We start from the raw sequence: 13,979 nt of genomic DNA, 5'->3' as shown, positions 1-13,979 counted from the left end.
ACTGAGATTTGGAAAGTCACCTGGCATTAGCTCATTCTTACTTTTATTATTCTTATGGAAAAATCAGGGACTTATACTTTTAAACTAAGCCGGTAATGAATTTGTTCAAAGAATAATATTTTTGAAATAAAATATTAGAGCTTGCTAACTATATAGAGGTACATGTGATATGTCTATAAAAAGGAACTAAAAGACATTATCTTTGGAGTGCAGGTAGGCCTCACTTCCTCCAGTTCATGATGGTAAAAATAACCATACAGAATGAAACTATGAAAAACCTTCTTCGTGGTCAAAGGAAAAGATTATCATTTTTTTTTCTAAAAACATTGAAAATATCTGTCAAAATATTTAAAATTTTGCTTTGGAATGTCAATAAAAATAGAAATAGCAAAATGTATTATGTAGTATACTGTACTGAAAACAGAAGTTCTTAGGCTCAGTGTTGTAAAAAGCATACTAGGTACAGTGTGAGCAGTGCCTGCCTTCCCCTGTGCAGCTGACCTGCAGTGTGAGCAGTGCCCATCTTCCCCTGTGCAGCTGACCTGCAGTGTGAGCAGTGCCTGCCTTCCCCTATGCAGCTGACCTGCAGTGTGAGCAGTGCCCATCTTTCCCTGTGCAGCTGACCTGCAGCAAGCATCTTCTATTGGCTTGGCAAATTGTAATATTTTTTCTCTATTTGGATCACCTCCTATATTTTACTTTTTGGCTTCCAATATATATATCTGCAATAGTTCCTTTAAGTTGAATATTTTTACCAGTGCCTCTCCTGCTTGAATCTTTATCCTTTTCAAACTGGTTTACCTACTTAGATAGAAGTCCTGTCCCTAAGTTCCTTTCACTATGAATCTGGATTTTTGGGGATGACAGCACTGTCAGCATCCAAGATCAGCCTTTTCTTCTATAATTTCATATCTGTATGATCTGAATTCACTCCAGTCTTAGTGTGTTGCCTTTCTTTGGTGAATAGTCATCCTTATTGAGTTTTCTTTCATTCCACTTTTGTGAATTGTCACTGAGAGACAAATCTATCCTCCTATTAACCTTTGAGGAAAGCCAGGGAAAATCCCAAACACCCCAGCTCCAGATAGCATAAATAAGTTTTACTCAGCCCATTGCTAACTCAGAGAATTATGCATCATAGCCATTCGTTTCTTTTCTTTTTTTTATTTTATTTTTGTTTTTTTATTGGATATTTTCTTTATTTACATTTATGTTTTCCCCTTTCCAGATTTCCCCTTAGGAAACCCCCTATCCCATCCCCCTCCCCCTGCCTCTGTGAGGGTGCTCCCCCACCCACCCACCCACTCCTGTCTTCCCGCCCTGGCATTCCCCTACACTGGGGCATCGAATACCCTCAGGCCCAAGGGCCTTTCCTCCCACAGATGTCCAACAAGATGTCCTCTGCCACATATGCAGCCAGAGCCATGTGTCCCTCTATGTGTACTCTTTGGTTGGTGGTCCAGTCCCCGGGAGCTCCAGGGCATCTGGCCCTTTGACACTGTTGCTCCCTCCACGGGGCTTCGAACAGCCTTCAGCTCCTTTAGTCCCTTCTCCAACTCCTCCATCAGGGACCTGCTCTCAATCCAATGGTTGGCTGCAAGCATTCGCCTCTATATTTGTCAGGCTCTGGCATATCAGCCATATCAGGCTCCTGTCAGTGAGCACTTCCCAGCATCCACAATAGAGTACTGGTTTACTAACTGGATGAATCTGCAGGTAGGGCAGTCTCTGAGAAAGAAATTAGGGAAACAACACCCTTCACAATAGTCACAAAAAATATAAAATACCTTGGTGTGGCTCTAACTAAGCAAGTGAAAGATCTGTATGATAAGAACTTCAAGTCCCTAAAGAAAGAAATCAAAGAAGATCTTAGAAGATAGAAAGATCTCCCATGCTCATGGATTGGTAGGATTAATGTAGCCAAAATTGCTATCCTGCCAAAAGCAATCTACAGATTCAATGCANTCCCCATCAAAATTCCAACTCAATTCTTCACAGAGTTAGAAAAGGCAATTTGCAAATTCATCTGGAATAACAAAAAAAAACAGGATAACAAAAACTATTCTCAACAATAAAGAACCTCTGGGGAAATCACCACGCCTGACCTCAAACTGTACTACAGAGCAATTGTGATTTAAAAAACAAAACAAAACAAACAAAAAAAACTGCATGGTACCGGTACAGCGACAAACAGGTAGATCAATGGAATAGAATTGAAGACCCAGAAATGAACCCACACACCTATGGTCACTTGATCTTGGACAAGGGAGCTAAAACCATCCAGTGGAAAAAAGTTTCAGTGTCTCTGGTTTTATGTGGAGGTCTTTGATCCAGTTGGACTTGAGCTTTGTAAAGGGAGATAAGAATCATCAATTTGCATCCTTCTACATGCTAACCGCCAGTTGAGTCAGCACAATTTGTTGAAAATGCTGTCTTTTTATCCACTGGATCAGCTCCAGGTGCAGATGGAAACCAGAAGCTATTCTTTCCAGTCATTCTATGTAGGAAACATTTTGAAGTTCACCACAGATACTCATTGGAAGAAAGGGATTTTTTGATTTGCAAATGTAAAGCTTTTTCTTCTTCCTTTTCAGGTAGCTTATGATGCAATCAAAATCCCAAAGTGGTTGGCTTTGTCACAAATGCACCCTGTGGATTATTACTCCTCCTATACAAAAAACTGCACTGGGAAGTTTACTGAAAATGAAATTAAGAACATTAGAGCATTTTATTATGCTATGTGTGCTGAGACAGATGCCATGCTAGGTAGGTGGTATAATTAATATGCAATTTCATAAAGAAAATATTTGTCCAACAAATTGTGCTACTTGGGGTTTGCAGAAGCATCCTCAGATATCTCATAAAGCAGTTGCTTAGATACCTAAGACTTAGAACTTTGAGACTCTTGACTCACAAAAATAACAGAATAAAGGGCCCTTTGTATTTTAATCATTCATAAGTTCTCAGATTTGTTCATACATAAAAAAGAGTCATAGAAAGCTATTTTCTTTGAAACAAAATACAATTCGCCTTGAACAGGTCTGCACTTTGCTGAACACAGTCATGTGGTAGGTAATTAGAAGGCAGCTTACTTCCAAGAGATGAAGAGTTTGACATTCCAAACACTGATGAAGAGGAATCAATTTGGTGATTCGTGACCATGAACTCCTTCTGTGGAACCTGAGAATTTGCTGAATGGTCCTCAGAAGCCCAGTGGATAGACTCAGAGGAATTCAGAGTAGAAAATCTTTTTAATTTTTCTTTAAGCATGTTAATTTCTTACACACACTTTGTATCATTAGGGGTCGCATAATATTTTTATGTAAAGTTAGAAAAAATACACTTGTTGATAAAAGTTGTAGATGAAATTATTTCTAGAAAATCATTCATATGTATTAAAGTGAGAAAATTCCAGTACAAATGTTATGATTACTGGGAAGGTCGGTCTTAGGAGTGAGGCAGATGATAAGTTAAGGTGTTGTAGAGAGAGCTTACAACTAATGTTTGCTTCACCGTATCACTTTAAACATATTGAAAATGCATCCTAGAAGCGGTGGTATAGCATAGTAGTTGTTCAGAGTAACTGCTGCTCTTGGAGAAGACCCATAGGTCAATCTATAGTTCCAAATACATTCTGTTTTTAGTGTCAAGCCAGTGAAAATAGAATTCCAGTTCTGTTTACTGTATTCTTCTCACTCAGAAAGATCAACAGATAGCCATTCAGCATGTACATAGTATCCTAGAAGAACACATTAATACTCTAAAGGCTAAGACTCATAGCCAAGAGGACAAGAAATATATTACCACTATTTTATAAGTCAAAATTGGGAAGCTATTATCATCAAAATGTTAAATAATATAAACAGATTAAATGTAGTCCCATTAATTTATGAGATCTGTAAATTTTTTTGCTAATCTCCTTATTAGTCCAAATATGTTCACTGTGAGGAAAAAATATGTTTAGTTTAAATAATTAACCTCTCAATATTTACTCTCTTGTTGGTTTTACTAAATATGTACCAGTCTCATTTTAGCACCTCTAATATTTTTTTTTTTAGACAGAGACTTCTTTGTTAGTGTTTATAAACTATTTCCACACTTGTAATACCTACAAACAAATTCATTCTCCATAGATTCTTTAGAGTAAGAGTCACCTACAACTCTGATCCATTTCCTCTGATGACTGCAGTCATTGGGTTTCTTGACACTCAGGCTCAAGACAAGCCTGCATCCATAAGATGACTGAGGAAGGGTTCTCGCTGTTGACTAGAGTACTGTTTCCAGTTTCTACTGAAGAAACCTTGTTTTTAAAAACAACAGTTTTGATGACAAGTTATTGTCACACCATTAGTTCATTTACTTTGCTATATTCTGAGATAAGTGCATTGGTAAAAGTGTGGGCAGCACTTCTTTCTACACACCAAAACACTTTGAGAATAACCACCCAGTGTTGTTAGAAGTACTCACTGAGTAAATAGAATGCAACAGAAAGAAAAAAAGAAGGCATGTGGATACATTATTTACATAATCAGTGTAAATATGAAAAAGTAACAAGGACTTTCCAAGTTCTCATGGGGGGTGAGGGGGGAGAGAGAGAGAGGGAGGTAGAGAGAGAGAGAGAGGAGTTGTCAGGGGGTCATGTTGCCCAGACTAACCTTGAGTCTACTATGTAGCAGAGGCTGGCCTTGAATTCCTGATTCTGCTGCTGCTGTCTCCCAAGCATTAGCATCATTACATACCACCACACCTGGCCCCATGTTCTCCCCCATTAGGACAGTAGGACAGTAAGATTTTAAGTGTTTCTTTAGCCATACCTCCATCTGACAGTTGAGTTGTACTTCACTGATATTTCCTGATGCTGGGGAGTGTCTAGTCACCTGCATCTTCAAATTGCTTTCAAACGTTTGCAAGTGCATCTACTAGAGTAGAACGGTGCATACTCCATGCTGCTGTAGGGAGTGAGACAGTACAGCTCATGAAGTGTCTTCACAGAAAAGACAATTAGCAGATGCTCATAGATGAGCAGACCACGGTAAATGTGATGTAAATAGTGGAAGGTATAGATGAAAGTAAATGGTGAATTTTCTTATTTTAATTCACATAGAAATAATTTTATAGATATAATTTTATCCACAATTTTTATCAGCAAATGATTTTTTTCTAACTTTAAATTTACATTTTCTTTTTTTCTAACAGAGTATCTGGGGTAGATACTTCTGAGAATATGGTTTGTGAGCCAAAAACTGGGGGAAAAGTCAGCCATGTAAATAGCAAAAAGGACATTTTAGGCAGATGAAGCATAAAATATAAAGGCCTTGGGATGGAGAAATAATTGTAATGTCTTAAATTAATGTGTTTTTTTTTAGAGAAGAGATGAATAAGATTTTAAATATACCTTTTTTAACTCTATATGCTTTATAATTTATACTTTTTAATCCCTGTACATTAAGAAAGAAATACACAGAAAGAATATAATTTCTTAATGGTTTTCAACATAGTGCCCAAAACAGTACCTGATAGCTCAGGATTCATCAGACAAATACAGTGCAGCCAGCAAGACGGAGCAGTGAAGTGCGTGTCACCAAGCACGTGGAGGAAGGAAAGAACCACCTCCCAAAAGTTATCCTGACCTCAGCCCTGATACTATGGCTCATGTGTACATGTAGATGGGCATACATATAGCTAACCACTAGGGTTTATAATATATTGCTGTAGTTGTAAACAAACCATAGGGAGCTTAGAGAGCCAGTGATTGGGTGTGGAGGAGCAGAAAATGTAAATGTTGCTTTTGTTTCCTCAGGGGCAAGATGTAAATGTAGTTTTTATTTGCTAGATGTTGTCTCAAAGGCTTATTGCTGAATATGCTTATCCTTTCTACCTCTTTCTGAATTCTGGCTGGCTGGGTCAACTCAGTTGTTCTGGATCAAATTCCTCTCCAAGCTGGCTGATTCAATCTGGCTTCTCTCAGATTCTCACTGAATTGTTCTGCTTGGCCTCAAGCTAGCTCTAGAATTCTGTTCTAATCTTATGGCTCCTTCTCATTCCCTGGCTCATTCTGTCTTCACCTGCAACCTGTCTGTATAAAATGGTCCTGGTAAAACTGTTCTCGTTCTCTCTCTCTCTCTCTCTCTCTCTCTCTCTCTCTCTCTCTCTCTCTGTGTGTGTGTGTGTGTGTGTGTGTGTGTGTGTGTGTTTCTCTTTTAAGTCACCTCTCTTTCCTGTGGTATTTCTGTGAAAGTTGGGTATATCCTATCTCTCACTGACCCTGTCAAATCTTTCATCACTTTGTCTGCCTCTGAATTAGACATTACTTTCAAACATGTTTGCTTTCTTCTAGAAATTAACCTTACCTACATTATTAGGAATTAAAGGTGTGTGATTAGGGCATGTCTATATTTCAGCCAGAGGGATTAAAGGTGTACATTAAGAACATAGCTGCATTCTACCTGGATCACTCCAACCTAGGTTTTGTTTATGATTCCTCACTCAAGGAGCCAAATTGCTATATCAAATTTCCTCTACAAGAGGTGTCACCAGCCAATACTTGAGCTTGTTCACAAAATAAGGGTGAAAACATGACAGAAATGTAGGAGAAAGGGCATTCACACAGAGGCAAAAAGCATAATCTAATACACTTTTCAGGGTATACTGTGTGGTCTAGGACTACTTGATTTACCAAATAGTTGAGGATGCTAAGTATAGAGAACTTAAGATGAAGAACTTGTGTGTCCTGCTAAAGAGTTAGACAGAGGGAAGCTGCAGAAGGTTTAAGACCAAGGACACACTACTCTGAACATGCCTAATATTATCTGAAGTTTTAATTAGACATGTGAAAAGACCGGGTTATCAGATTTTTTTTTAGGAATAGGATATCAAGAAAGAAAGAAAGAAAGAAAGAAAGAAAGAAAGAAAGAAAGAAAGGAAGGAAGGAAGGAAGGAAGGAAGGAAGGAAGGAAGAAAGAGGATAATCCATTGAGTGTAGCAGGAATACTATGGAGGGAAAGAGGAGTGGGATGGGTTTCAGATTAGTAAGCAGTTCTTTAACTCTATAGAGCATCGGACCTCAACTCCGACTGGACCTACAATATATGTATTTATGTATATATGTATGTATAGACTTTGGCACCCCAAAATTCAAGATCTACCAAAATGAAAATAATTTTTCTTTTATTGTGATTTCATAATTCCAGTGAGGAGCAACTTCCAAGTCAAAGAGACAAGGCCTCTCAGAATGTTGCTGCTCAGTTAACTAAGTCATGGCTTGTGCTGTCTATGTGGCTCACCTTTTTTTTTTTCCTTCTTCTTCTTCTTTATGGGTGGAATATCCATAATTTTAAGCCAGCTTTAGGAGCAGAAAAGAGCAGTTGCATAAGGGGCTAGGATCAAAGGAAGCATGGAAGTTCTGAGTGCTCATAGCTCTTCTTATTGTGCAGAAATTGTGGGTAAGTAGTGATATCAATCTTTGTTAACATCTGAATCATGCACGTAGTGACTCCAGACTTGTCTGTCTTTCCTCATTTGAGGCACTAAAAGGAAGAAGGCCTTCTAGCCTCAGGTGTTCTCTGACAGGAACATAGAACTCAGGACAGCAAGACATCAGCTAAAGCAGCTGAACAGATGATCAGGTAGACACTGTCTGTTCCCCTTCCTCTCTCCAGTCTGTCAGCTGAGGAGGAAGCAATTGCAAACTGTAGGCTTTATTCAGACGGTAAGAAATATCCCAGCAAACTCAGTCCAGTTGTGTGATGAACTAAAACACAAGCTAAAACTAATTTTTCTTGATTTTTTTTTTATGGTAGGTGAAATTATTTTGGCTCTTCACAAGTTAGATCTTCTTCAGAAAACTATTGTTATATATACTTCAGACCATGGAGAGATGGCTATGGAACACCGCCAGTTTTATAAAATGAGTATGTATGAAGCTAGTGTCCATGTTCCTCTTCTGATGATGGGACCAGGAATTAAGGCCAACCTACAAGTATCAAGTGTTGTTTCTCTTGTGGATATCTACCCTACTATGCTTGGTAAGTACTGTGGTTTTGTTTGTAATACTGAGAAAAAAACACAAGCAAAGTATTCAGAATCCTCCTGCCTTGAGCATCTCACTCATAGAGTCAGAAAGGCAAGGATGATGGCTCACAGTCCTATGGCCTTCAAGGATGATGGCTCACAGTCCTATGGCCTTCAAGGATGATGGCTCAAAGGTATATGGTCTTCACCATATTCTCTTCAAAAGATTCACAATCAGGATATGGCTATAACTTTATTTTATTTATTTATATACAGCATTCAACTTTCTACCACTACCTCCCAAAAATATAAGTATTTCCACTATGGAAGCTTTTATCCACCTTTTACAGGGTGTATTGGTTACGTTTCTGTTGCTGAGACAAAGCACGTTGGCCAAGGCTACTTTTAAAAGAAAGCATTTAATGGGTTTATTTTTTCAGAGGGTGAGAGTCTGTGATGATGGAGCACAAACATAGTATAGTGGCAGGAACAACTGAGACATCTTGATCTACATCCATTAGGCAGAGAGAACACACTGTGAACCACACCTCAGGTATTCTCTGACAGAAAAATAGAATTCAGGACAGCAACACATCAGGTAAAGAAGCTAAACAGATTATCTAGTATATACTGTCTGTCCCTTTTCCTCTCTCCATTTGAAAGCCTGCCCTCAGTGACACACCTCCTCCAACAAGGCTACATTTCTTTTTGTTTGTTTGTTTTTTGGTGTGACCCTGGCTGTCCTGGAACTCACTCTATAGACCAGGCTGGCCTCATATATACTAATTTTGACTGAGGGACCTTGTGTGCCAGACACTGTTCTCAAATTTCAAGTAAGTTAGTTTTCACCAAGACTGAACATTTCAGATAAAAGTACTACTATACTACTATTATATCTCTCGCAGAAATGAGGAAACAGTCAGAGGAGTTACTACCTTACTCGGGGTAGCACGGTCATGGTGTGAGCACCTCAGTCTAGGAAGTTAGGTTGCAAATCCATATGTGATCTCCATTCTGCAACCCTTAGTGATGGGATGATGTTTCTGAATGTTCAAATAACTCCAAAAAGAATTAACACAAAAACGGACAAAATATAATAATAATAATAAAATAATAATAATAATAATAACACTTTCCTTTTGTTTTGAAGACATTGCTGGAATTGCTCTGCCTCCAAATCTGAGTGGATACTCCTTGTTGACACTGTTGTCAAATGGATCTGCAAATGAACAGGCATTGAAATTCCACCGTCCACCTTGGATTCTGAGTGAATTCCATGGATGCAATGCAAATGCTTCTACCTACATGCTACGAACTGGCCAGTGGAAGTACATAGCCTACTCTGATGGTGCTTCCATGCAGCCTCAGCTCTTCGGTAAGCTGCTTGATACAGATGACGTGCAATGAGCAGATCTGCACCCTATGCTTGAGAGAGTCAGTAATTGTTTTTGAAATAAATGAATATCTGTTGCTTCTCAGGATGGGATAGGCTACAATAGGCCACCCCAGTCTCATGGTTTAGAGTAAGTGTTTATTTAGATCTAGTCTCAGTTTATAAAACCCACATGTACTCTCTAGTCTATTGTGGGGAAATGGGCTATGCACAGACAGTCTGGTCTCCAGTCGAGCTGAGGTGTGGAACCCCGGTACCCACTGGTGGTAATTCCCACCTACATGGGACGGAAGGCGTTCCCCCGTGTCTCCTGGACACAGCCCCCACAGGAGAAGTGTGGCTTTTAGTCACATACACAGTGTCCCAAGCTTCTGTCCTTCAGGCTAGATGCTTCCCAGTTACCTAGCAACAACAAGATAACAGCTCCAGCCACAGACTCTCACCTGCATGGGAACCTCTCTCCCTCTGCCCTCTCTCCAGGCCGAGGGTGTTGCTCTGGGACCCCTGGCATGGGTCGCTGCCCCTTGTCCATCCCCCTGCCTAGTGGGATCAGTAGCTTCACACAGCCAGATGCTCACTCAGGCCCAGGGCTGAGTGGAAAGTGTCCGGTAGTCCTCCCGAGTCTGCCTACCCAGAGCACAGGAACTGTGGCCAGACGTGGGCTCTCTCCCTTCCCCCTTCCCTTACACCCCCTTAGGGCCCACAGTCTGTGACTGTTGATGGTGATATGAGCTGTCAGTGTTCCATTAATGAAAGAGGAGCAGCTGCCTCGCACATCAGCACCTGAAACCAGAGCCAGCACAGAGCCTGCTATCCAGATCTCATTGAACCTTGTTTCTTGGAACGACCTTCTGATGCCTGTTGTTTCTTCATCGCCAGTCAGCATTCTCAGTATACCTACGTTTTATCGATTCCAGATGACTGACGCCTAGCTCTTGGGAAGTCCCCACATTCTAACCACATCATTTAATGTCACCACAATGCTATGAGATTGCATCCTTCACTTTACAGAGAAGCAAACTGGGGGTCAGAGAAAGTCTGACAGACATGCACGGCCTCAGAACTAAGAAGTCATAAAACTAAAAGTTCAGCATAGATTTACAAGCTTCTCAACCCACTGAATAACATTTTTTAATTTATTGTTTTTCTTATCTTTTCTCCCCATGTTGTATATAAAATAGGTTCAAGGCCTTTATTAATATTTACTGCTTCCTAAGCTTGAATCCTAGTTACAAATATAAAAATTATTAATTGGAAATAATTCTTTAGGTGCCAAAATTACTTAAGGTTTAAGAACCGGGGGACCTGGCTTCCAACAGAGAAACTCATGTACATTAGACGTTGTTGTTAAATGAAATCTGCAGAGCTCCTACATCAGGCCCAGCAAACCTAACCACAGTCACTCCAGCTCAGTGCCATGTAATCAAGCTGTCTTTCATAACAGCTAATCCCAAGGGTCTCACATCTTAGCAGCTGACTATAGTGAGTCCTCCTCCATTTGACCATTGATTAAAAATTGATGTTGTCTGTTCCTGTTTTCTGATTTCTTCATACTTTCTTGGCTTGAAAACCTTCCTCTTCCCTCTCTTCCCCCTCTTCCTCATATCAGCTCATCATAATACTTTGTCTGTTTTTAAGTAGACATTTAATTCATTAACAAACCACTAAAGAAAATCCATTGGCATCTTTACAGTTGTTGAAATCTTTGGCTTTAAAAGATATTCTGCAACAGCCAAACGTGACTGAAGAGTCAATAGGTGTACCAACCATGACATCCATGGTTCTTGTATTCAGCTAGCAAGAATTTCATTGAGTATTTTTGCATCGATATTCATAAAGGAAATGGTCTGAAGTTCTCTTTCTTTGTTGGGTCTTTTGTGGTTTAGGTATCAGAGTAATTGTGGCTTCATAGAATGAATTTCTATTTTGTGGAATAGTTTGAGGAGAATTGGAATTAGGTCTTCTTTGAAGGTCTGATAGAACTCTGCACTAAAGCCATCTGGTCCTGGGCTTTTTTTTTTTTTTTTTTTTTTTTTTTTTTTTTTTTGGGTTGGGAGACTATTAATGACTGTTTCTATTTCTTTAGGGGCTATGGGACTGTTTAGACCATTAATCTGATCCTGATTTAATTTTGGTACTGTCTAGGAATTTATCAATTTCGTTCAGGTTTTCCAGTTTTCTTGAGTATAACCCTTTGTAGTAGGATCAGATGATTTTTTTTTCCTTGTGTTCTGTTGTTATGTCTCCCTTTTCATCTCTGATTTTGTTAATTGAGATACTGTCCCTGTGCCCTCTAGTGAGTCTGGCTAAGTGTTTATCTCTCTTGTTGATTTTCTCAAAGAACCAGCTCCTAGTTTGGTTGTTTCTTTGTATAGTTCTTTTTGTTTCCACTTGGTTAATTTCAGCCCTGAGTTTGATTATTTCCTGCCATCTACTCCTTCCTTCACTTAAAACATAATGAGTCATTATGAGATTATGTAATCTTAGGAGAACATGGTTATGAATGTGGTATGCTGCTAATGTGATGCATACTGCCCATCTTACACCAAGAAGAAAGGAAAATGAAAATAAATCCTAATATGTTATCTGTCACAATGATATTCTAACAAAACTATTTTCGCACATAACTGTTTTATTTCTTTTCTTTCAGATCTTTCCTTGGATCCGGATGAGCTAACAAACATTGCTACAGAATTTCCAGAAATTACTTATTCTTTGGACCAGAAGCTTCGTTCTATTGTAAACTACCCTAAAGTGTCTGCTTCTGTCCATCAGTACAATAAAGAACAGTTTGTCATGTGGAAGCAAAACGTAGGGCAAAATTACTCAAATGTTATAGCACACCTCAGATGGCATCAAGATTGGCAGAAAGATCCAAGGAAGTATGAAAATGCAATCCAACATTGGCTCACAGCCCACTCCAGTCCACTGGCTAGCAGCCCACCCCAGTCCACCAGTAGCTCACAGCCCACTCTTCCCCAGTCCACCAGTGGCTCACAGCCCTCTCTTCCCCAGTCCACCAGTGGCTAGCAGCCTACTCCAGTTCACCAGTAGCTCACAGCCCACTCTTCTCCAGTCCACCAGTGGTTAGCATCCCACTTCAATCCACCAGTAGCTCACAGCCTACTCTTCTCCAGTAGCATTAGACAATAATAAAACTTTCTCAACCTATATATGAATATGTTGGTACATACTAAACTGAATCAGCCTTAACAATTGTTAAAATTACTTATTTTCAAAATATGTACTATATATTGCTTGCCAACGAATACAGAATTCATATTTTCAAAACTAGTTATACTAAGACCTTATTGTTGCAGACCTCTGACAGTTTAATGTCAGAAGTATTTAAAGAATAGAAGCAAGCATTCTTACTGTTTCCCTGGATAACACAGAATATGAAATATTTTAACAACTATCAGTTATTATTTATGAATCATGATGTCTCGTGACTGACTAGTTTTTTGGTAAAACTCTTTGGAAGTATTTGATGTGTTAGAACTATTTAATGGGACATAGACTCTGAATATAGTTGATTTTACTTTCTGTTGTTTAAAAAAAGGAAGAAAAAGAATATGAAGCCCCCTTCCTTTCCTGATTAACTTCTTCCAAAGGACAACCACAATCACCTTGCTTGTATCTTTTTGTGGACAAGCTATACATTAGTCACCAACCAAATGGATATATTCTTTACACATGCATGCAGGCATACACACAATTGATAATGTGCTATATAGTGTTTCTTTTGGCATATTGTGTTCTGGCTGTTATTTTCTAGTTCCAATTAACAATAGATGCTGAGGAGTAAAATTGCTGAACCAGAATCTATAAAAATGTCTGTAGATTTTCCCAAGTTGTTTCTAAAGAAGTGCCAGCTGTTGGCATTCCCACCAATAGGTAGCAAATATTTTATTTTTATTTATTGAGTACTGACATTTTTTCATATATCTAATAACCACTAAAATTTGCATCAGAACGACTCCCACTATGTCTGTTGGCCATTTTCTCTGTAGGTTGTTAGCATTGTTATTTTTTCTGTTACACATATGTTTTAGATACTAGCCTTTTGAAAAGCAAAAGAGAAAAAAAGGACTTGCTACTCATCAGAGGACTAAGGTCCAAGTATTGGCACCCACACAGTGGCTCACAACTTGTGTGTAACTCCAATTCAGGGGAGCTAGTGCTCTTTTCTGGCCTCCAAGGGTGCCAGGTAAACATGTAGTACACAGACGAAATGTAGGCAGGACACTCATTCATATACAATTTAAAAAATAATAAACAAATATATTTTTTAAAATACTGGAAATAATATTTTTCTAGCTTGTCTTTTGATATTGACCTGGAGGAAATATGTATTTTCTTAATTATAAACCTTTGTATCAAATAAATATGATTTTTAAAATTAAAATATTCTTTAAAATGTGTATCCATCTTTATTTTGTGCCTTTTAGAATTTGTGTCCTATTTAGAAAGTTCTTTTAGCCTGGCGTGGTGGCGCACGCCTTTAATCCCAGCACTCGGGAGGCAGAGGCAGGCGGATTTCTGAGTTCGAGGCCAGCCTGGTCTACAAAGTGAG

The 13,979-nt window shown here is 39.0% G+C and overlaps 1 protein-coding gene across 1 annotated transcript in view; it reads left to right on the top strand.

The window, feature by feature from the left end:
- Positions 1-13,760, top strand: part of Arsk (arylsulfatase family member K) — a 28,082-nt gene extending 14,322 nt beyond the window's left edge. Inside the window, exons 5-8 of the mRNA XM_021180643.2 lie at positions 2,595-2,766; positions 7,800-8,024; positions 9,161-9,385; positions 12,054-13,760. Of these exons, the coding sequence (XP_021036302.1) occupies positions 2,595-2,766; positions 7,800-8,024; positions 9,161-9,385; positions 12,054-12,433 (1,002 nt within the window). The 3' untranslated portion in view covers positions 12,434-13,760. The remainder of the gene's footprint in view (positions 1-2,594; positions 2,767-7,799; positions 8,025-9,160; positions 9,386-12,053) is intronic.
- The last annotated feature ends 219 nt before the right edge of the window (positions 13,761-13,979 follow it).

The sequence above is a fragment of the Mus caroli genome, chromosome 13 (assembly GCF_900094665.2).
Source record: "Mus caroli chromosome 13, CAROLI_EIJ_v1.1, whole genome shotgun sequence".
NCBI lineage: Eukaryota > Metazoa > Chordata > Mammalia > Rodentia > Muridae > Mus > Mus caroli.
Note: the sequence above shows the minus strand (reverse complement) of the source record. Positions and strands in the feature narration are given on the sequence as shown.